The sequence below is a fragment of the Hyperoodon ampullatus genome (genome assembly GCF_949752795.1).
Source record: "Hyperoodon ampullatus genome assembly, chromosome: 10".
Taxonomy (NCBI): Eukaryota; Metazoa; Chordata; class Mammalia; order Artiodactyla; family Ziphiidae; genus Hyperoodon; species Hyperoodon ampullatus.
In genome coordinates this window covers 52,394,561-52,416,127 of record NC_136923.1, presented here as the reverse complement: position 1 = coordinate 52,416,127, position 21,567 = coordinate 52,394,561, and the positions used below count along the sequence as shown (strand labels likewise).

Here is a 21,567-nt window from a genome sequence, read left to right as displayed (position 1 = left end):
ATAGTTCTATTTTTAGATTTTTAAGGAACCTCCATACTGTTCTCCATAGTGGCTATATCAATATACATTCCCACCAACAGTGCAAGAGGGTTCCCTTTTCTCCACACCCTCTCCAGCATTTATTGTTTGTATATTTTTTGATGATGGCCATTCTGACCAGTGTGAGGTGATACCTCACTGTAGTTTTTATTTGCATTTCTCTAACGATTAGTGATGTTGAGCATCCTTTCATTTGTTTGTTGGCAACATGTATATCTTCTTTGGAGAAATATCTGTTTAGGTCTTCTGCCCATTTTTGGATTGGGTTGTTTGTTTTTTTGATATTGAGCTGCATGAGCTGCTTGTATATTTTGGAGATAATTCCTTTGTCAGTTGCTTCATTTGCAAATACTTTCTCCCATTCTGAGGGTTGTCTTTTCATCTTTTTTATGGTTTCCTTTGCTGTGCAAAAGCTTTTAAGTTTCATTAGGTCCCATTTGTTTATTTTTGTTTTTATTTCCATTTCTCTAGGAGGTGGGTCAAAAAGGATCTTGCTGTGATTTATGTCATACAGTGTTCTGCCTATGTTTTCCTCTAAGAGTTTTATAGTGTCTGACCTTACATTTAGGTCTCTAATCCATTTTGAATTTATTTTTGTGTATGGTGTTAGGGAGTGTTCTAATTTCATTCTTTTACATGTAGCTGTCCGGTTTTCCCAGCACCACTTATTGAAGAGGCTGTCTTTTCTCCATTGTATATTCTTGCCTCCTTTATATAAAAATAAGGTGACCATATGTGTGTGGGTTTATCGCTGGGCTTTTTATCCTGTCCCACTGATCTGTATTTCTGTTTTGTGCCAGGACCATACTGTCTTGATTACTGTAGCTTTGTAGTATACTCTGAAGTCCAGGAGCCTGATTCCTCCAGCTCCGTTTTTCTTTCTCAAGATTGCTTTGGCTATTCGGGGTCCTTTGTGTTTTCATGCAAATTGTGAAATTTTTTGTTCTAGTTCTGTGGAAAATTCCATTGGTAGTTTGATAGGGATTGCACTGAATCTGTAGATTGCTTTGGGTAGTATAGTCATTTTCACAATGTTGATTCTTCCAATTCAAGAACATGGTATATCTCTCCATCTGTTTGTATCATCTTTAATTTCTTTCATCAGTGTCTTATAGTTTTCTGCATACAGGTCTTTTGGCTCCTTAAGTGGGTTTATTCTTAGGTATTTTATTTATGTTTAAGCTTTGATTATGATTCAGCTTTGCGGTTTTCCCAGATTTCCAAAAGGCTTTAACTTCTTGGTAAGGGAACTGAAGTAGGAGAAAGAGAATGGAGAAGCTGGGTACAACACCAAACTCCCTTAGTATCCAGCAGTTGGATGTGGCTGTAGTGCAGAACTTTGAAAATTCTATATGCAAATCATGGAATAGAGAATTGTTCCTTTGATTCAGATGGTTAGTAGGACAACAGGGGGAAAAGTAGAAACAAGGTATCTCAGATATCTCAGAACTACATTGCAAAGACAGAATCATATAAAACATATGGACTATCCTTAACTAGCAAGAATGAAATAGAAATGATAAAGATATCGCCATCATCCATCACTGAAATTGATGATGATTCACTGCTTCCCTGAGACCAGGGAGAAAATGTTGTACAATTTCTCATAGTTAGCTATCTTACCTAGTGATGCGTAGGAACCTGCATTCAGGGCACCTGCACCTAACCGCCCACTTCGTACAGACTGCCCAGCAGCATGATGTGCCTTGGCACCAGCAGCAGCATTCACATCAATATCACTTCGTGAACGCTGTAGGCTTCCTGGAAGGGAACTGGGTTTGCTGCTGCCTGCTGATACTATGAAAAACAAAGCAAAGGTAACCTATATTATTTCAATCACTGCAAATGGCACAAAAATTATATAAACTTGAAATCACCATGAGATTAATCCATGATGACAAATGGTCAAAAAGGAAGTAGTGGCCAAATGGATACTAGAAAGTACTTTAGAGTATTTTAAAATCAGAATGCCTCAGTTTCAATGCTGTCACAACTAATTCTTCTTGGACAATTTTCTCAATATTTCTCTGCCTCATTTTTCCCTTTCATAAAATGGGAAAAATAACTATACTCTGTAAAGTTCATAGGACTGTTTTATAGATGAAAGGATGATGTTTATGATTGATTCATGAAAATGAAGCACTGTTACAAGATAAATAGATGACAGCGGGGCTACTTTTTAACTATAAGAATGATGCAAGTAGAACTAGCCTGGGAATAGAATAATTCAGAAAATAATGCAGGTACTGCCACTGTTAGGTAATGCCAATTAAGTTATTAAATTTCTGGTCTTTAGTTTTTCCGTTTTAATGAGGAGTTTTATAAACTCTGAGTTATGACCCATTAATAGGCTGTGACATCAACTAAGTGGGTCATGACTGCATTTTAAAGAAATGAAACACAGTAGAAAAGAGAATGCATCACAAGTAAGGGTAAGTAGGCTTCCTGGAACTTTGGATTATACTATATATGTATACTTATATACAATATACTACACAGCATATGTATATTGTATGTATATAATTATATACACTACATTGTATATATGACATGTAGTATATGTATATGGTATAGAAACACAGGTACAGTATATAGGTGTGGTATTTACTACATAAAATGATTTTCTCACTGTGAGTCATATTAAACCAGTTTAAAAGCTGCTGCTTTTAACTGTTTAGCTTTAAAACTGTTCTAATGTGCTTTTAAAACTTCTGAAGTGTAACTCTGTGTTTTAAACTTTTCAACTCTTGATATGACCCAGAGTGAGAATATCTTTTTACATAGTAACTTTTACTTTATTTATAAAGTCACTTTTACTCTATTAAGTAAAATATGCTATGACTCTTAGTTAAAAAGGCAATTTACCTCTTCCAGCAACAGTTGATGGGTTTGCTGTAGACCATTTGGAAGAAAAAGGGCGGCTGCAAGGTAAAAGGAAATACTTTTAGTAAGACGACATAATTTATCACTCCTCTGACAAAAATTAATGAAATACCATTGAGTTTTCCGAAGAGTTGAGAAGTATTTCTGATTTCAATTTTCCTTTTACAAATCACTTTAGAACAGTTGTTGTCATATATCAATGGTATCTAAGTTAGCTGTGAAGCAAAAATGAAATAACTAGCATTGAATAAAGACTGTAAGCTCTACAGAAACAGGGACCAGGTTGCTGTTGTTCACTCTGGTCCTCAGCACACACTACCACAGGGAACTCAATAATAGCACTCTCCAACACTTCTATTCTGAGATATTTTACTTAGAAGGAGAGAAAGGTAGTATTATCGCTAGTACACAGGGAATTCAGTGTAACCAAGGCCTGTCTCACCGAAGTCATAATGGTTGTGGCCATTGGTAACTCATGCAGTTACCCTGTAGGTATAACACCATCTATAGCAGTTCTATTAAGTATTACTGCATGGGGCAACAGAAACAAAGCTAAGGACTACTGCTGAGGATAACATGTATGATTATAAAGCAAAACACCTAGAAACAACTCAAAGAATCCACTGCCTCCTTTAATATCTTTTTTGATTATTTAGCTTTAATTACTGTGGTACTCTGAAGCCCATAAATAAATATCTAAGTATGTGAGAGAGTCTGGAAAGTATATCTATGTACGTATGTATGTATCTATCTATCTGCCATGCTGTGTGGCTTGTGGGAGTTTTAGTTCCCTGACCAGGGATTGAACCCAGGCCCTGGGCAGTGAGAGCATGGAGTCCTGACCACTGGACCACCAGGGAATTCCCTGTCTACAAGTTTTAAAGGTAAGGGGAAGAGAGGTTAATGACAGAGTGTTGAAAAACATTCTTTAAGTTATTATTATCAAATGGTAAATTTGGTAGTTGGTTATTAAATCCAGTATTATATTATTTTTATAACTGTCCCCTAAAATTGTTACTCTAATAGGTTGAGGCAGACCACTTGAAGTCCACAGATTTTAAAGTTGTTTGTTTATGTTTAAAGATGTTCTACTAGAGTAAGAAAATATCTTGTTTAGATCCTTGTTATTCAAAGTATGGTCCATAGACAAAAAGCATTGACATCACCCAGGAGTATGTAAAAAATGCAAAATCTCAGGTCCCATCCCAGATTTACTGAATCAGATTCTGCATTTTAACATGATCTTCAGGTGATGCATATACACTTTAAAGTTTGAGTACAGTAAATCAAAGTAAAGGGAAAAAAAGCAACAAAGCTCATTTGAGGTGAAGGATTTATCACAAATTTAAAGAGAAGTTTAAATAGATAATTATTCCTACAAGAATTGTTTTTTAAAATCAAATCATATCTGCTTTTACTCCGAAAACATGTTTAAGTCACTGAACTTTTATTTAGTACAGTACTCACAAGACCCTGTGAGTGCTTCCTTGAATTTTGTGCCCTAGGTGCCTCCCAGTCCCAGTTCTGTACCAGAGAGCTGCAAAGGCAAACAGCAATCTTTGTGGGGTTAAGGTCCTAAAGAGACAGGAATTACAGGGAGGTAAACTGAGATTCTGTGCGCTGCTCTTCCCTGGGGAAATCTTCAGATAGTTGTGGCCACTGCTAGGTATCTTAGCAGTCTCATAGGGCTAGAGAAACAGAAAATAGGGGTAAGCCAAGGAAGCAAGGGTTTGAGGTAGCCAACATAATGATGAGTGGAGTTACAGAGAAGTGAGTCAGATACTAGATAATTTTGCCCCCTTGAGGGATTTGCTGAAATCTTAAACCGTGCAAGAGGCGAGGAAAGAAAGCAGTGGAGTTTTTACCAGTCACAGTGCTGTGTAAGAGTTCTGAAGATGACTTCTGAATCTCCGTTATAATTCTTCCACTACAGTGCCCTAGAAATGGGCTTCTTACTATATTGACTATTTTCCAGGTATTAAGAAAAGTATACAAATTAATGCTTTCCAATCTTTTTCACAGACACGAACATATTCAAACAAAATTTGAATCCCTATACTCTTTACCTAATGAGAAGTTATACAAGTATGTAATCCAACCCCTGAGAAAACAGACCAAAGAAAATAAGCACATTCAGTCATCATTCTTTCAAAAAGGCTTCAAGTGAAAGCAATCAGATATTCAACCATCCAACTTAAGGAACTCTGTGGAGCTGGAGAGACAAAGAAATCAGTAATTATCATTTATATGACCTTACTTGAGACTTTCTTGTGAGCAATGAGAAGTTATACAAGTATGTAATCCAACCCCTGAGAAAACAGACCAAAGAAAATAAGCACATTCAGTCATCATTCTTTCAAAAAGGCTTCAAGTAAAAGCAGTCAGATATTCAACCATCCAACTTAAGGAACTTTGTGGAGCTGGAGAGACAAATAAATCAGTAATTATCATCTATATGACCTTACTTGAGACTTTCTTGTGAGCTAGATGAGGACCTGTCTGATTGTGGAAGAGATGCTACACTGCCAGAACTCTTTAAGTAAGTTTGAAGACTCTTCTGATAAGATGGCTCAAGGGAATTATACAGTGTTTCAGCTTCACCAGGAAAGTGGTTTCTAAGACCCATGTAAGTCCTGTAAAACAAATGAACAAACAACAAAAAGTAATAACTTTGGATTATTAGACATTAACTGTAAAATGTGTATATTCAAGAAGAACAAAGGTTTTTAAGCCCATAGGTTTTTCTTTTTTAATTTTTAAATTTATTTTCGGCTGCATTGGGTCTTCGTTGCTGCACGCAGGCTTTCTCTAGTTGCGGCAAGCAGGAGCTACTCTTCGTTGCGGTGCACAGGCTTCTCCTCGCAGTGGCTTCTCTTGTTGCAGAGCGTGGGCTCTCGGCACGTGGGCTTCAGCAGTTGTGGCTCGTGGGCTCTAGAGCTCAGGCTCGGTAGTCGTGGTGCACGGGCTTAGCTGCTCCTCAGCATGTGGGATCTTCCTGGACCAGGGCTCGAACCTGTGTCCCCTGCGTTGGCAGGTGGATTCTTAACCACTGTGCCACCAGGGAGGTCCCCCATAGGTTTTTTTTTTTTTTTTTTTTTTTTTTATGGTACGCGGGCCTCTCACTGCTGTGGCCTCTCCCGTTGCAGAGCACAGGCTCCGGACATGCAGGCTCAGCAGCCATGGCTCACGGGCCCGGCCGCTCCGCGGCATGTGGGATCTTCCCGGACCGGGGCACGAACCCGTGTCCCCTGCATCGGCAGGTGGACTCTCAACCACTGCGCCACCAGGGAAGCCCCCCCATAGGTTTTTAATACACCCACAATGTGCCAAGTAGAATACTTTCTATATTTAACAAGTTTTGGTAGAAAGACGGCAAGCTTTTGAGAAAAGGAGATCTCAGTTCAAAAGCTGGTTGTAATCCTTAGGGTCTGTGTGGCTTTGGGTAAACTCCCAAATCTCCAAACTTCAGTTGCCAATATAAGCACCTTTGTGGGATCATTTTAAGGATTAGACAATAACATATACCTACTGCCCTACACAGTATCAGGTACATATTAAATGTTCAATAAATTAGTTATTTTTATTCACAGCAAAATGAGTATGTTATGATGGAACGGGAATACTGTTGAATGTACAAATGACAATGCTAAGTGCACTGTTAAGACACCCAGTACAGATTTAATGGAGAAAAATCAACCTCCATTTTACTAAAGAGTTAATCAAATAGAATACTTGGGACACTTGAATGATATTTTCATTCTCCCAATATAATTCCTGTCAAAGAAAAGACCAAAGTATGTTTAAACTGTCAAAAAATACATTATAGACTTACTTTCTTGCCTCCACTCTGGCCTCAGCATCAGCATCATGAATTCCCTTCTTAATAGTTTCAACCAAGACGGCTGCATGTCTATAAAATAAAACACCTTTAGGTTTATGTGTAAAACTATGTATTTCACCATAAATGATACTGCCTATACATTATGCATCAATCACAAAGGGGCAAGGGAGATAAAAAGGTAATTAGTACATAATAATAAATCTAAGAGTGCAAGATTTCCTAATAGTCCATCCCACACATTTCATTCATGTATGGTTTGCTTCTGACGAGTCAAACACTATAAACCTGGACATAATTATTTTTAGATGGAGTCAAGACATATAGCACTCAAATCTCAAATTCTTTATGAATTAAAAAAAACCTTTTGTGTGGATCCTCACTAATCTACCAATGTATAAAATTATTTGCTAATAGTACGATCAGTTATAATCTAACCAAACTGAATAGCAGCTGCCACAAAAGAACTTAAAGAAAATGTGGAATTATGTCATGCCTGCAGTAAACAACAAATTTTATTTTTTAGAAATGGGTTATGAATAGATTTAATGATTTCCATGAGAATGGAAAATCAGCAACATGTTCAACATAAATGCATGTATATCCCAAGCTTCAAACTTGAAATTAATGAGAAATACAGCCATGCAAATAGCCAGTGACCAACATTTTCCTCTTGTTCATCTCAGAGCTTCATTAGATGCTGCCCAGTCTATACTTGACCAATGACAACTGACAACTGGTGTGGAAAAACTTTCCAACAAATCTCTCTCACCTTTTTTTTAATGGCCGCGCAGCAAGGCTTGCAGGATCTTAGTTCCCTGACCAGGGATCGAACCTGGGCCCTGGCAGTGAAAGCGCCAAGTCCTAACCACTGGACCACCAGGAAATTCCTCTTTCACTTTTTTAATCTCTTTCCTCTGAAAGGAAGTGCCTTTCTTCTATCTTAAATCATTCATTACTTGATTAACTGCACCTCAGGAAACCTATCTCACGTGACTAGAAATACATTTTAAAATATTTGCCCAATTTAACCTGGAATACCTTATATAACCCATTTACTAAGAGACCCTCACTCACCCCACAAAGAAGAAAATCATAGCTGTAATGAATAAGAGGAGCACCACAGCTTTAAGGGAAAATCAGTGCTAATAACTTTTAAAGCAAAATGAGAAATAATGCAAAACCAGTCACATCAATTTCTAAAGAACCGGTAACAATGGGGAAGGGAGGGTGGTGGGAGAGGAATAGTCAATGCATACCTTTCCAATGAATGAGTCTGCCACTCCTGTAACAACAAATCTAAAAATTCAAATGAACGCCTGAAAAATAAAAGTTAATTATAACTAAATATCATAACATTATATTAAGTTATATTAATTTATAACTAAATGTTAATTAACACTTTCTTCTATAATATTCCACTTTGCCCCCTAAATTAAAGCATAAGACATGTTTTTAGATATCTTTACTGTCAAATAATTAATTAATTAAAAAAATAAATTTCTTTATTTATTTAGTTTTGGCTGCGTTGGGTCTTTGTTGCTGGGCGCGGTCTTTCTCTAATTGCAGCAAGCAGGGGCTACTCTTCGTTGCAGTGCACAGGCTTCTCATTGCGGTGTCTTCTCTTGTTGCGGAGCATGGGCTCTAGGCACGCAGGCTTCCAGAGTTGTGGCTCACGGGCTCAGTAGTTGTGGCTCACGGGTTCTAGAGTGCAGGCTCAGTAGTTGTGGCGCACGGGCTTAGTTGCTCCGTGGCGTGTGGGATCTTCCCGGACCAGGGCTCGAACCCGTGTCCCCTGCATTGGCAGGCAGATTCTTAACCACTGTGCCACCAGGGAAGTCCCACTTAACTTATTTAAGGCTCCAACTATTCCTATGCTTAAGAGTTCAAAAAGACCTTAAGGGTTCCCCATAATTTTAACTTAAAATGTTTGTCAAATATACAATTTAACTTAATTTAAAAGATATTTACCAAACACCTATTGCATACTAGAAACTGAAGACATACAATGGTGACCAAGAAAGCTGGGATGGACCTTCCATTTCTACATTTGTTCCCTTAAATATATATGTAAATGATTCTTAATCAAGTATTTGGTGTTTTCTCCTTAGCCTTCTGGTTCTTAACTTCTTCAACTGTCTCGTTCTTGAGCTTTTGTTCTTCCTTGGCATCTGACGACACAGCTCTGCCCTGTTTTTCTTCCTTTATTAACACTTTCCCTCCACCTACCCTTACACAGGTGCTCACCTCGTTGGTGCTGATCTCAGCCCACTTCCCTTTTATAGTCTTTTCTTGGACAGTATCACCTGTACCCTTAGCTCTATCAGCTGTACTTCTCACACCTAGTCCTTTACCTCCAGCACTGGTTCTTCAATTCAGCCATTAAGTCAGAGTGTCAACCAGTCACAGACATCTCTACACAGGCAGTGAGTGTCAACTCAAACACTACATACTGATACAAAACAACAAATTTAATTCTTACCCTCTCAATTCTACTCTTGGAGCCCATATGATACAGATTAGAAAAAAGAGAAACATGGAGGTTAAATTAATTTGCCCAAAGTGATAGAGCACGGCCTTAAACCCTGGCATTCTGACTCTACAGATCACAGTCTGAAGCACTTGACATCACCTTCTTCATCCATATCCAATTATCAAGACTCATTTCTATATATGAAGTCTCCTGAATTTATTGAATAAAACCTCCTTCAATCAATTATCATAAATACAGCTCTAGTTCGGACCCTGCCTCTCTTACATGAGCTGTAAGAAGTCCTACTTAATTAAACCAATGCTTCTCACTGTCCCTTTTTAATTGCTGTTCACAGCTGAAATAAAAACTAGGATGGATGACATTACCTCCTCACCAAAAACTGCTAATGGAACAATATCAAAATTTCTCTTCCTGACATTCAGAGCCCTCTATACTTTGACTTCAACCTATCCCCTTCTTCCCCTCAGTCAGCCTCTTTTCCTACTGAATCCTCCCATTTATCATGTGTTCTGGCCTCAGTGGCCTGTCCGATGGCTCTGCAGCACACAGCACAGCTTTCCATCGCTGCGTACATTATACCCCACTCTCTTCCCTTACAGGTACTGAATTGCTCCCCATTTTCAAGGTAATTTTCTGATGCATTTCCTGACTTCCTCTTCTCTGTCACATTCCTATTTCTCCAATTACCATTTTCTTCAGTGTAAGACAGAGATTGGTAAACCTTTTCTGTAAAGGGCCAGATAGTAAATATTTTAGGCAGTAAATATTTTAAACTTTGAGAACCACATAGTCTCTATTTTATGTATTTTTCTTTTCCCCTTTTTAACTACCCTTCAAAAACGTAAAAAACAGTCTTAGCTTGTGGGCCATACAAAACTAGACTGCTGGACAGGTTCGACCAGTGGGCTGTTGTTTGCTGACCCCTGACATAAGAGAGAGGTAATTAAACAACTGTCCCAAAACTCCGAATCACTTACAGGTAATAATGATGTCTTATTTTTCCTAACATTCAAAGTACTTAAATAAACATATTTATCAAACAAAAAAGGGGCAAGAGTTCTTTACAATTTTCTTAAATATCCAATGCACAAATCTTATTTTTGCTGTCTTTATTATTCATGGAGATAGTGATGATATTAAAGATTGTAGAAACCATAAGGAGAGAGAGAGATACTGACAGACTGACGTGTTATGGCTGCATACTCTGTGCCAAACACTATGTTCAATTCTACCATTGTGTTTCTCATTTAACCCTCACAACTCCATGGGGTCTACATTATTAGCCCCACTAACATACGAAGACACTGAGGTTCAGGGCAGAAAATAACTGCCTGAGGTAGGACAATCAGTCACAATTGTAGGACTCTAGGTAAGGGCTGACTCTAGACTCCATACTCTCTGAAAACCAAACAACTAGTGGCCCAAATAAACCAAACCTTAATAGGATAAAACTGAGAAATGTGCATAGTCATAATAAGCACTTCGTTCCTTTTTCCCTTATATAACATAAAAATTATGTTACATTTTATGTTAAACTTATGTTAAATGATTTAAAATTTTTAATAAGGCTTCTAGAAGGCAAGAAATTGATGACAACTAATTTTTGCACCCAACTAAGAATTAAACATAATGCAATATTCAACATAAACCTATAGTAAGTTTTTTCAAAACTTACCTCCTTACAGGAACTGATTTTGATGTGCAATTGCTTGTTATTAAAGGTATAAGTCTGGGTACATGAGTATGCTGAAAAAGATATTTTAGAAGAGGTTGAAAAATACTGTGTACTTTAGATAATCTCTTCTTCTATTTGCCTTGCATTCAAGTATTTAGCTATATTAGAACAGAATAAAAATACCATAAAATCAGATTTTGAAAGAAATTAAGACCAGTCAAAAAGTTTCCCCAAATTAAAGTAATAGTATTGATATAGTTTCAGAAGGACAGATGTGATTGTAATATTAAATAATAAAGACAAGTTAATTGTATAACTACAGAGAACTGTTAGGACAGTGTACTTTGGGGGGGATGGAGCACTAAGAGGGACCAGGCATGTACTGGTCTTATTTTCTGACGTACTGCTACTGCTGGAGAACACACTAACTGCTATGTCATCAAAGCAGGTTATCAGAGTGAATCTACATAACTACTGTGAATGTACTTTGAAATGGTGATTTTATTTTTGGGGGGTACGCGGGCCTCTCACTGTTGTGGCCTCTCCCGTTGCGGAGCACAGGCTCCGGACGCGCAGGCTCAGTGGCCATGGCTCACGGGCCCAGCCACTCCGCGGCACATGGGATCCTCCCAGACTGGGGCACGAACCCGCGTCCCCTGCATCGGCAGGCGGACTCTCAACCACCGCGCCACCAGGGAAGCCCTGAAATGGTGATTTTAATTGAACTTTCATCCTGGCTGAACCACAGCTCTCTAGAATTCAGGTAAAGGTCAGTATATACAATCTTCTGGTTTCTATTAGTAATTCTTATGTTCTTCTTTAGTGAAGCAAACACTAAAAAGCTCATAACTGACATAAGAATAAAATAGCAACCTAAGCATATATATTTGATGTTTTAAATCTCCTATTTTTCTTCTGAGCTAATGGTACAGGTTGGGTTCTCTAGGAGGCAGGCTCTGAGATGGAGTTTAGCATTCAGGATATTAAGAAGTGCTCTTGGGATCAACACCAGTGGAAGTGAGGAGAAGGAAGCAGGAGTGAGCAGCAGAAGAAATCAATCTGTGATATGGCCCAAGGACATCTCTGCCCAAAGCCGAAGCTTTGGGGAGCTCTGGAGCTAAAATAGTCCTTCAGAGTAGTCTCAAATTGGTCTAAGATAGCCACAGCACTATACTTCCACATCAATCAGTTATTAGACATGGGCCATAACCAGGAAAGGGCAAGACCTTGGGAAAGGCAGCTCTCTGCAAGCTGAGGCAATCCTTGAAGAGGCTGGCAGCTGAAGATTGTCTGCCCACATTGCTTCCAGTCCTGGGGAAACAAGTCTTTCAGTGAAGGAGAACGTGAATGGCACATCAGTGTGTGTCACAACTAACTCAACCAAAATTAGAGGGAAAACTTTTTTCAGTTCCTACAGAGGGAAACCACCCACAGACCTGAAGTTGTTCAAATGAGGATAATGCAACACACTGCTGACCTGCATATTATTTAACTGTTCCATTCAGCGTGGAAGGGCTCTGTGGACCCGGGTCCCTTAGAGCATCCAGAAGAACCCATCCCCAAACATTACTGTGGCGTTAAAGCCCAAGGAGACTCCCTAGCCACAACATACTACATAGGAGGTCTCACCTACCTTCTTCCTCCTCTCTCATAACCTCCTCAAAACCCTACTGCTGACTGATTAACCTACATCCAACACAGTGGCAGGGATGGGGCAAAAGACTAACCTAACTATTGCTACACCATATTCGGGGGAGCTATACCAAAGGAAAATAAAAAGTGACCCTCACAATTACAGATGATGCATTCAACCAAACACCAAGTCAGAACCTGGGAAACAAAATATAGAAAACAGGAAATAATGTAAAACAACAACAACAAAACATCCGATTTGTATTTTCAGTGAGATCATAAGATAGTGAGTAGAATTTAAAGGAATTTTTCCTGAGAACATATACAGCTGTAAGACAGAAAACAAAAAAATATTTAGGAAATGATAAATGACAAACAGGAGCAATAAATAAATGATCCATGAAAACTAACATAAATTTAAGGAAACTTCATTTTAGTCAGAAATCTGGCTCCACTGTGTAAAGAAAGCACTAATGAAAGATGATCTACTCCAAGGCCTGCCGTGAGGTAACTCCTGACACAGAGGCTCTTCTATAAAGCTTCCTAATGTGGTGTTTTGTTTTAAATTAAAAAATCAAATGATATCTAACTTATTATAGAAACAATAAAAAGTTAAGAAAACAATTGAGTGAAAAGGAGATAATTCTGAGGGAAAAGAAATGTGAACCTAAAGTCCAATTTTTGAGTTCTTGTATAAGGGCAAAGAAAAGCCATTTTGAAATATGCAAAGATAAATATATATGAAAATTGAGAACACACTAAAATCAAACAAAAATTTTAAATGGTAAGAGTTTCCTAATAAAGATTGGGCAGGAATAAAGGCAGCAAAAAAAAAAAAAAAAAAACGCAATTAATTTCAATTGCTGAAAATGAAAATGTCTTTGGCTCAATTTAATTTAATGGTTAAGGGAAAAAAATGACATGAATAAGATAAAATATATACTTTTTAAAAGGCTGGGGAAGTAAAACAGAAGTTTTATTCCTGACACTGACAATGAGTAAGAAACTTCTAAGAAAATAATGAAACAGGTAAGGAGCAAATACAATGAACATAAAACAGAAAAGATAGGAAAGAAAAAATACTATTTCAAGATTGTAGTAGTCAAAAACTTTCACCATACATAAAGTACATGAAGCAAGAATTGTTAGGAAAATAAAGTTGATAAAAATTAGAATCAGAATTTGCCAGATAAAGCAGCTTTTTAAAAAATGAGACCATGAAGAATTTGAATAATAAACAAACTAGATTTAGTAATGAATAAAGTACCCTATAAATGAATTCCATATTTTGCAAATACTAAAAGACTATCTAAATTTATGATGTATTAGGATACTAACAAAATTCAGGTTATTCAATGAAGAAGAAATTGTACAACCAAATTGTATGATCAGAATATCATGAGATTACAAAATGATAAGAACAACAAAAGAACCATCTGAAAATGCAAACAATATCCTTATGTAATTCAAAGAGAAAGTTGAAATGGAAATTACAAATGATTGAGAATTATAAAATAAAGAGAATGTGATAAATCTAAATCACTGGATGCTGCTAATGCCAAACTCAGAAGAAAACATTACAATAAGAAAGCATTATAATATTAAACAACAAAAACTATGACAAATTATCTAAGGATATACCACAAAAATCTAGGGGAAAAAAAAGAGGTAAGCCACAGCAAGTCAAAGAAAGGAATTAAGAAACATAAATGTAGAAACTAAAGAACCAGACAAAATTAAAGAACCCCAATGGTACAAATAAAACAAACTTGAAGCTTATAAAAAAATCCATAACAATACCTCCAGTAAGTGTTTTTTTTTTAAGAACATATAATAATATAATAAGAAAAAATGGCAATATAACCACAGTGGAAGAAACTTTTTTTTAAAATTAACAGTATACAACCTCGTGCCAAAGAGTCTTAAAATCTATATGAAATAGATATTCTGAGAAGACACAAATAACCAAGAATACTTCAAAAAGAGATGCAAGAACGCTCAGTCTAAACCACTAGAAATGTTATTGGATAACTTCGAGTCAGCAAACCCTCATAACAAAATATGTTAAACAACAGAAAAATTATAGAAAATTCTACAAAAGACTCATATTAAGTAAATACCAAAATCTTAATTAGCCAACTGCATCTAGCAGCATCATAAGGTACAACGGCCAAGCAGAATTTAGCTCATGAATGTACAATGGATAAATGAAAAGAGATAACCATTTCTAAAGATATTAAAGGGATATTTGACAAGATTCCACATCTATTGCTGACCAAAATTTAGCAAAATAGAAATAGGAGGAAATTCTCATAACCTAATGTAAAGTATCGAGAAAGTTATCCCAGACATCATATTTAAAGTACTCCCATTAAACTCAGGGATAAAACAAAGATTTCAATAATTTCCACTATTTTTGAACACTGTGTGAAGGTGCCAGATTTAGTGAAGCTTACAAAAATATTAAAACAGAAAGAAACGAACATTTCCGTAGATAGATTCATAGATTTCTTCATAGGCACTGGATTTAATTGCTGAAAAAAACCTTCTGGTACAGCAGTATTAGAAAAAACCATTACTTAACAGGAGAGGACAAACTGATCACAGAAACTGAAAAGGCATTTAAAAAACAGACCCATATATTTATGGAAATTTACTACATGAAAACAGTGATGTTTTAAGAAAAGACTGAACTGTAATTCACTACATGCCACTGGGACAAATGGCTTTGTATTTGGGGGAAAATGAAGTTAGATACCTGTATTTCACACAGAAATAAAACTGAGTTAGATCGAAACCTAAGATACAAAATCATGAAAGTTGTAAACAATTGAATATTTTATAATTGAGAAATGAGGAAGGTTGTTTTAACTATTACAAAAACCACAAAAGGAACATTGTCTCAAAGCAAAAAAATTTCAAATTTCTATATATAACAAACGATAACTTAAACAATATTTGAAGAACTGACAAACTGGTAGAAAATATTTGCAACATAGAATTAGTTAACAGTCATCCTTCAGTGTCCACAGGGGTGGTTCCAAGACCCTGGGAGGATCCCAAAATCTGTGGATGCTCAAGTCCCTTATATAAAAATGGTGCAGTATTTGTATGAAACTTACACATATCCTCCCGTATACTTTAAGTCATCTCTAGATTACTTATTATAGTTAATACAATGTAAATGATAAGTAAATAGTTGTAATTACTGTAAATGTTCTATAAATAAATGCCAGCAGGAGGCAAATTCAAGTTTTGCTTTTTGGAACTCTCTGGGATATTTTTCCCCCCAAATATTTTTAATCTGAGGTTGGTTGAATCCACAGATGCAGAACCCATGGATAAGGAGGGCTGATTGTTCTTATAACATATAAAAAAGGCCTTAGAAATAAGTGAGGAAAAAAATGCACAAAGTATAAACTGGCAATCCAAAGAAAAACTATTAAAGGGAAAAAAAAACCTAATGTCTCTAATAATCCAAGAAATGCAAAGTAGAATATGAAATAATATTTCAATTATTAAATTTTTAAAACCTTCAAGACACTAATAATGCACAATGTTGGTAAAGGGTGGAGAGAAAGAACTTCATAAACCTCAGGGAGAAGAATGGTGAGGACAATTTAATATTATGTTCTTTAATAGAGAACTGATTTAGACATTAAAAAGAATTATATGTATGGACAAGGGAAGCTGCCCAAGTACGTGAAGTTTAAAAAGCAAGTGTAAAAAAACCATTATTTTTACATATATGTAAAATATAAATGCTACATTTACATTTTGTAGTAAATACAGTTTGTATAAGCAAGAACAGAAGTTTGGAAAAGTACATACTGAATGGCTAGAGTGGTTAGTTGCAGAAGAGCAGAATTCAAGTGTGGAAGATTTATTTTTTTTAACTCTGTTCTTTTGGGCACCTTCAAGATGTGGATGATGAGAAATATTAAGAATTTGTCTGTCATCTTTTACCACTGCCTGTAATTTTTTTATTGTTTTACATTTGCCTGCTACCACCTATAACATGGTTATACACACACACACACTCACACACATACATGCATATTATGTCTATTATATTCTGTATGCAAGCATGTTTACTTTGTAATCCTCTGTACTATTTAAATGTTCAATAATAACTGTGTATTACTTTTATCATCAGAAAAATAATTCAAAAGTAATTTTCCTTTGGGGTTTAAAAAAATACCAATGATTTATTTAAGTACACTGAGAGAGAGACATACAGACAGAGAGGTGGACAAACACACAAAGAGAAAGAAAAAAGAAAAGAGAAGAGAAGAAAAGAAAAGAAAAGAAAGGAAAAGAAAAGAACCTACCCGAATTATGAATCTGATTGCTGCACATCCAGAAGTTGCCATGACTTTTGCACTATTGGGGACGAGATTAAAAAGTGTAGGTACAATGGCTTCAGCGCCATGATCAAACTTGTTTCCCAAAACTGTTGAAAGATGGCTATAAAGGAAGACAAGACAGAAAAATTTTTTTTTAAAAAATAGTTTAACATTAAATATAGGTAGGACCATACAATTTTAAAATATTCTTTTACTGAATTAACAAAATTTTTATTTTAACCAGTTCCAATGGCAGAAAAACAAAAGAGAGAAAGGCAAGTGCAGATATTACCTATTTCCTTCTTTTCCCCGTCCTTTTACTGCCTAGTGCAAAGTTGAAATTTGGCATTTTAACCATCTCTTTGCAATGGAGAAGTCATCTGATCTCAGAATTTAACCATTAACATGACAGGTAAAACACTCAGTTCTGATTGTCCTGAACTTTAGTCTTTAACCATTGGATATTTCCGTTCCGATGCCCCAGTATCAATCTTAAATTCAACTTATTTTACAAATAAGTAAAATCTTTCCCAAATCAGTACTCCTCTATTTCTTTCTTTTTTTGAAAAAAAATTTTATTGGGCTTCCCTGGTGGCGCAGTGGTTGAGAGTCCGCCTGCCGATGCAGGGGACACGGGTTCGTGCCCCGGTCTGGGAAGATCCCACATGCCGCAGAGCGGCTGGGCCCGTGAGCCATGGCCGTTGAGCCTGCGCGTCCGGAGCCTGTGCTCCGCAACAGGGAGAGGCCACAACAGTGAGAGGCCCGCGTACTGCAAAAATAAATAAATAAATAAATAAATAAATAAATTTATTTTTGGCTGTGTTGGGCCTTCATTGCTGCATGCGGGCTTTCTCTAGTTGTGGTGAGCGGGGGCTACTCTTCATTGCATGTGTGGGCTTCTCATTGTGGTGGCTTCTTTTGTTGTGGAGCATGGGCTCTAGGTGCATGGGCTTCAGCAGTTGTGGTGTGCAGGCTCAGTAGTTGTGGCTCACGGGCTCTAGAGCACAGGCTCAGTAGTTGTGGTGTATGGGCTTAGTTGCTCTGTGGCATGTGGGATCTACCCGGACCAGTGATCAAACCCATGTCCCCTGCATTCGCAGGCGGATTTTTAACCACTGTGCCACCAGGGAAGTCCCAGTACTCCTCTATTTCTATTAATGAGAAATATTAATATTTCAGTCACAAATACTCCCTGACATCTTTGGTGTAGGATTTCAGAATTCTTGATTGAAAACAGAACTCTACCATACATTGATTAGTTGGGTGACTCTAAGGACATCTGTCTTCTCTTTCCAAATTTGTAGTTAAACAACTAAGCCAGGCTAATTAATTTAATATGATTTTGGGTAAAACACTTAGGAAGAATGCTGTAATTACAGTTCTGACAATGTTTGTGGAATTATTTAATTTCTATATACTTATATCTTATTTAAAATACACGGTTGGGGTACAGTTAGTTCCAGAATTTCAGGTTCCTGGTTCAAAGAGGTACTCAGACTCAGACTTACTTACTAGTGTTCAGTTATACCTTCAGTTTTCCAATGTGAAACTCAAATCAGAAGCAGTGAGGTGCCACCTGTGTCCAGATGTTGCTGTCTTCCTTTAAAGAGTGTAAGAGTTTTGTTCTGGTAGGCCAGTGATATACTTTGGAATCAGCTTGATCTTTATAAGCTTACTGGGAGGGGTGGCCTGAGAATACTGCAGAGTACTCAGCCTCCAGAGTAGCCTGAACAGTCCTATTCCTATACAACAGCCTTTCTGGGGTCTCTACTGAATGCCCTGGGTGTTCAACAACGTTTCTCCAGTCTGGCTCGTCAGAACTTGAACCTCTCCCGGGCCAGGTGAACTCTGGGAATTGTTGTTTATCTTATAGCTTCCAGTAGTTCTTTCCAGTCCTCAGGGAGTTGTACCTTTCGCATGCACAGATTAGTATTCAACTAGACTCATGGGATCCCCTATGCAGATTTCTATAGCTCTTTTTCTGTATATCTCTCCTCTCCAGCGTTCTGCACTGCAAATTTTAGCCACTTCAGCTTTCGGAACCTCCAATCTGTTTCTTCTTCAACTCAGTAAGACTGCCTTGCTCTGCCTGCATTCTCCCTCCCTCTCCACGGTCCAGAAAATGCATCCAGGTCAAAACTGTGCTGATCATACTGTTCAACTGACTTGTTTGTTTCAAGAATTACACTCCTGCTCTGCCTGCTGTCCATCATCTGTACACAGTTGTCTTAACATATTTTCTCCAGTTTTCTGCAAGAGGGCTAATCTTGTACCAGTTGTTGCACCATGGCAAGAAGCAGAATTCTCATCACGGACTATTTTTGAAGGTTACAATTTGTGGATTTTTGTTTTGTTTTGCTATCAAGAGATATTCAATTATTTCGGTATATTGACTTGTATCTAGCAATCTTGCTACATATTCCCTTAATTATGATAAGTTATCTATCAATTCTTATCAGTTTCTGCATGGATAGTTATATCATTTGTTAATAAGGGCAGTTTTGTTCCTTTTCTTGCAATCCTCATAGTTTTTATTTCCTGAGAGGTTTTTATTTGTTTGTTTATTCTGTTCTGACTAGGACATCTAGTACAATCCAGATTATGAATATTAATAGTTGGCATCTTTGTGTTCCCTCTCTTCAAAGGAATACAACAACATATACAACAAAGTATTCTGGTTGGGAGAAGTGGTAAAAGGAGTTTAAGTGTTCTACCATCCTTAAATTTTAGAAAAATATAAACATACAGAATAGGTTTAGACTTTGATAAGTTAATGATGCATGTTATAATTCCAAGACAACTGCTAAAATATCAGAAATAAAAAGCTTAATATCCAAATTAGCAAAGAGAAAGTTACATATAGCCAGTTCTCAGACCCATTCACTTTCTTCTTATACTCACAGAGTTAGTGACCAAAAACCCACCAGTAGACTTTAGACATATAAACATATTTTAAGGTTGGTATAAAGTGCTATTAAGAAAGATTTTTTTTTTAATCACACAAATTTAATCCTTATATATATGATTTTTGGAACATATATATGCTTTTTGGGGGTTATCCTGCTAGTGCTTTACTGAATAATCACTGAATCAATGAGTACAAAATTCATTCATAAAAAATACTTATCACAAAAAAGAATATACTTACGCCACAGTAATGCAAGCTTCTCTAACCACCTGGGATCTAAGATCCTTAGCTGAAAGTTTAAGTGCTCCATCCAACAAGCGTAAATGTTGGAAAAAGCAATCATATTGTGCAGCTCCAGCAACAAGCAATGATCGAATTTTCTTAAGCTGAAATAAAGAGAATTTTCATTACTGACATTAAAAAGTGGCAGTGTAAAAAAAAAAAAAAAAACTACCTAAACTTCACTACTGGAACAAAATTAAAATTTTTTTCATTATATTTCATTATATATTCAGACATTTTAACAGCATTAAATGTATCTTATAAATAAACATGCAAACAAACAAAAAAGCTTTCTGGAAAAGAACATTATAGATTTAATTATATGCATAATAGACATGTAACGTATGAGTAGGTAAGTAAATTTTTTTTTTTTTTTTTTTTTTTTTTGCGGTAGGCGGGCCTCTCACTGTTGTGGCCTCTCCCCTTGCGGAGCACAGGCTCCGGAGCACAGGCTCAGTGGCCATGGCTCACGGGCCCAGCCGCTCCGCGGCATGTGGGATCCTCCCAGACCGGGGCACGAACCCGTGTCCCCCGCAGCGGCAGGCGGACCCCCAACCACTGCGCCACCAGGGAAGCCCTAGGTAAGTAAATTTTAAAGTTTTAAGGGAGTCTTTTCAAATTGTCACAAAATACACATTAAAATAAAATTTACCATTTTAACCATTTTAAAGTATACAACTTAGTGGCAATAAGTACATTCAAAATGTTGTGCAACCATCACCACTATCTACTAAGAAGCCTATTTTTAAAACAACCAAATTTGGAAACTATATTCATCCATAAGCAAAAGTAAAAAATCAAAAGGATCAACCATTAAGTCATCATCATCTCCAATATTTTAACATTATCACACTTACTTTGTGACACAAATAGCTCTTTCTCCCTATTTCTAAACCTTTAAGAATAGGATTGCCAAATGTTTTCCATATAAACATCATACATACCTAATAAAATTAATCAGTCAATTGCGATACACTCAGGTGCACATCTGTGCTCACACATACAAGCTAAAAGTTTACCTATTGTACCCATTATTATGTATAATTTCACATTAAATTCTGTGGTTTTCTAAATTTTTAAAGGTATCTTTAAAGTTAAAGATGAATTAAGGATGGAAAACATAAAAATAAAATACTGTGGATATTAGAAAAACATCTGAAAGAATAGTTATACAATCTTAGGGTATATAAGGTAGGCAAACTATCATAAGCAGAAGAGAAATCAGAAGGCATCTAAACAACTAAAAAAAATTACAATATGGTAGGAAAAAATTATCTGCAATATATAAGTACAATACACAAGGAATGACTGTAAAATAAGAAAAAGACAAATAACCAAATATTAAATTGGGCAAAATAAATATAAGAAAATGTGTTCAACCTTACTAGTGATAAGCAAATGCAAATTAAAACAAAGACGCGGGCTTCCCTGGTGGCGCAGTGGTTGAGAGTCCGCCTGCCGATGCAGGGG

At 36.7% G+C, this 21,567-nt stretch overlaps 1 protein-coding gene across 19 annotated transcripts in view; it reads right to left on the bottom strand.

The window, feature by feature from the left end:
* The window catches only part of CLASP2 (cytoplasmic linker associated protein 2), a gene marked incomplete at both ends in the record, with an annotated part of 179,389 nt that overhangs the window by 81,765 nt on the left and 76,057 nt on the right, over positions 1-21,567 (bottom strand). For all 19 annotated transcript variants that reach the window (XM_079712231.1, XM_079712234.1, XM_079712222.1 and 16 more), the window contains 8 exons: positions 1,663-1,836; positions 2,905-2,960; positions 5,388-5,555; positions 6,755-6,832; positions 8,020-8,079; positions 10,930-11,000; positions 16,893-17,028; positions 20,056-20,201. In XM_079712231.1, coding sequence (XP_079568357.1) covers positions 1,663-1,836; positions 2,905-2,960; positions 5,388-5,555; positions 6,755-6,832; positions 8,020-8,079; positions 10,930-11,000; positions 16,893-17,028; positions 20,056-20,201 — 889 coding nt within the window. The remainder of the gene's footprint in view (positions 1-1,662; positions 1,837-2,904; positions 2,961-5,387; positions 5,556-6,754; positions 6,833-8,019; positions 8,080-10,929; positions 11,001-16,892; positions 17,029-20,055; positions 20,202-21,567) is intronic.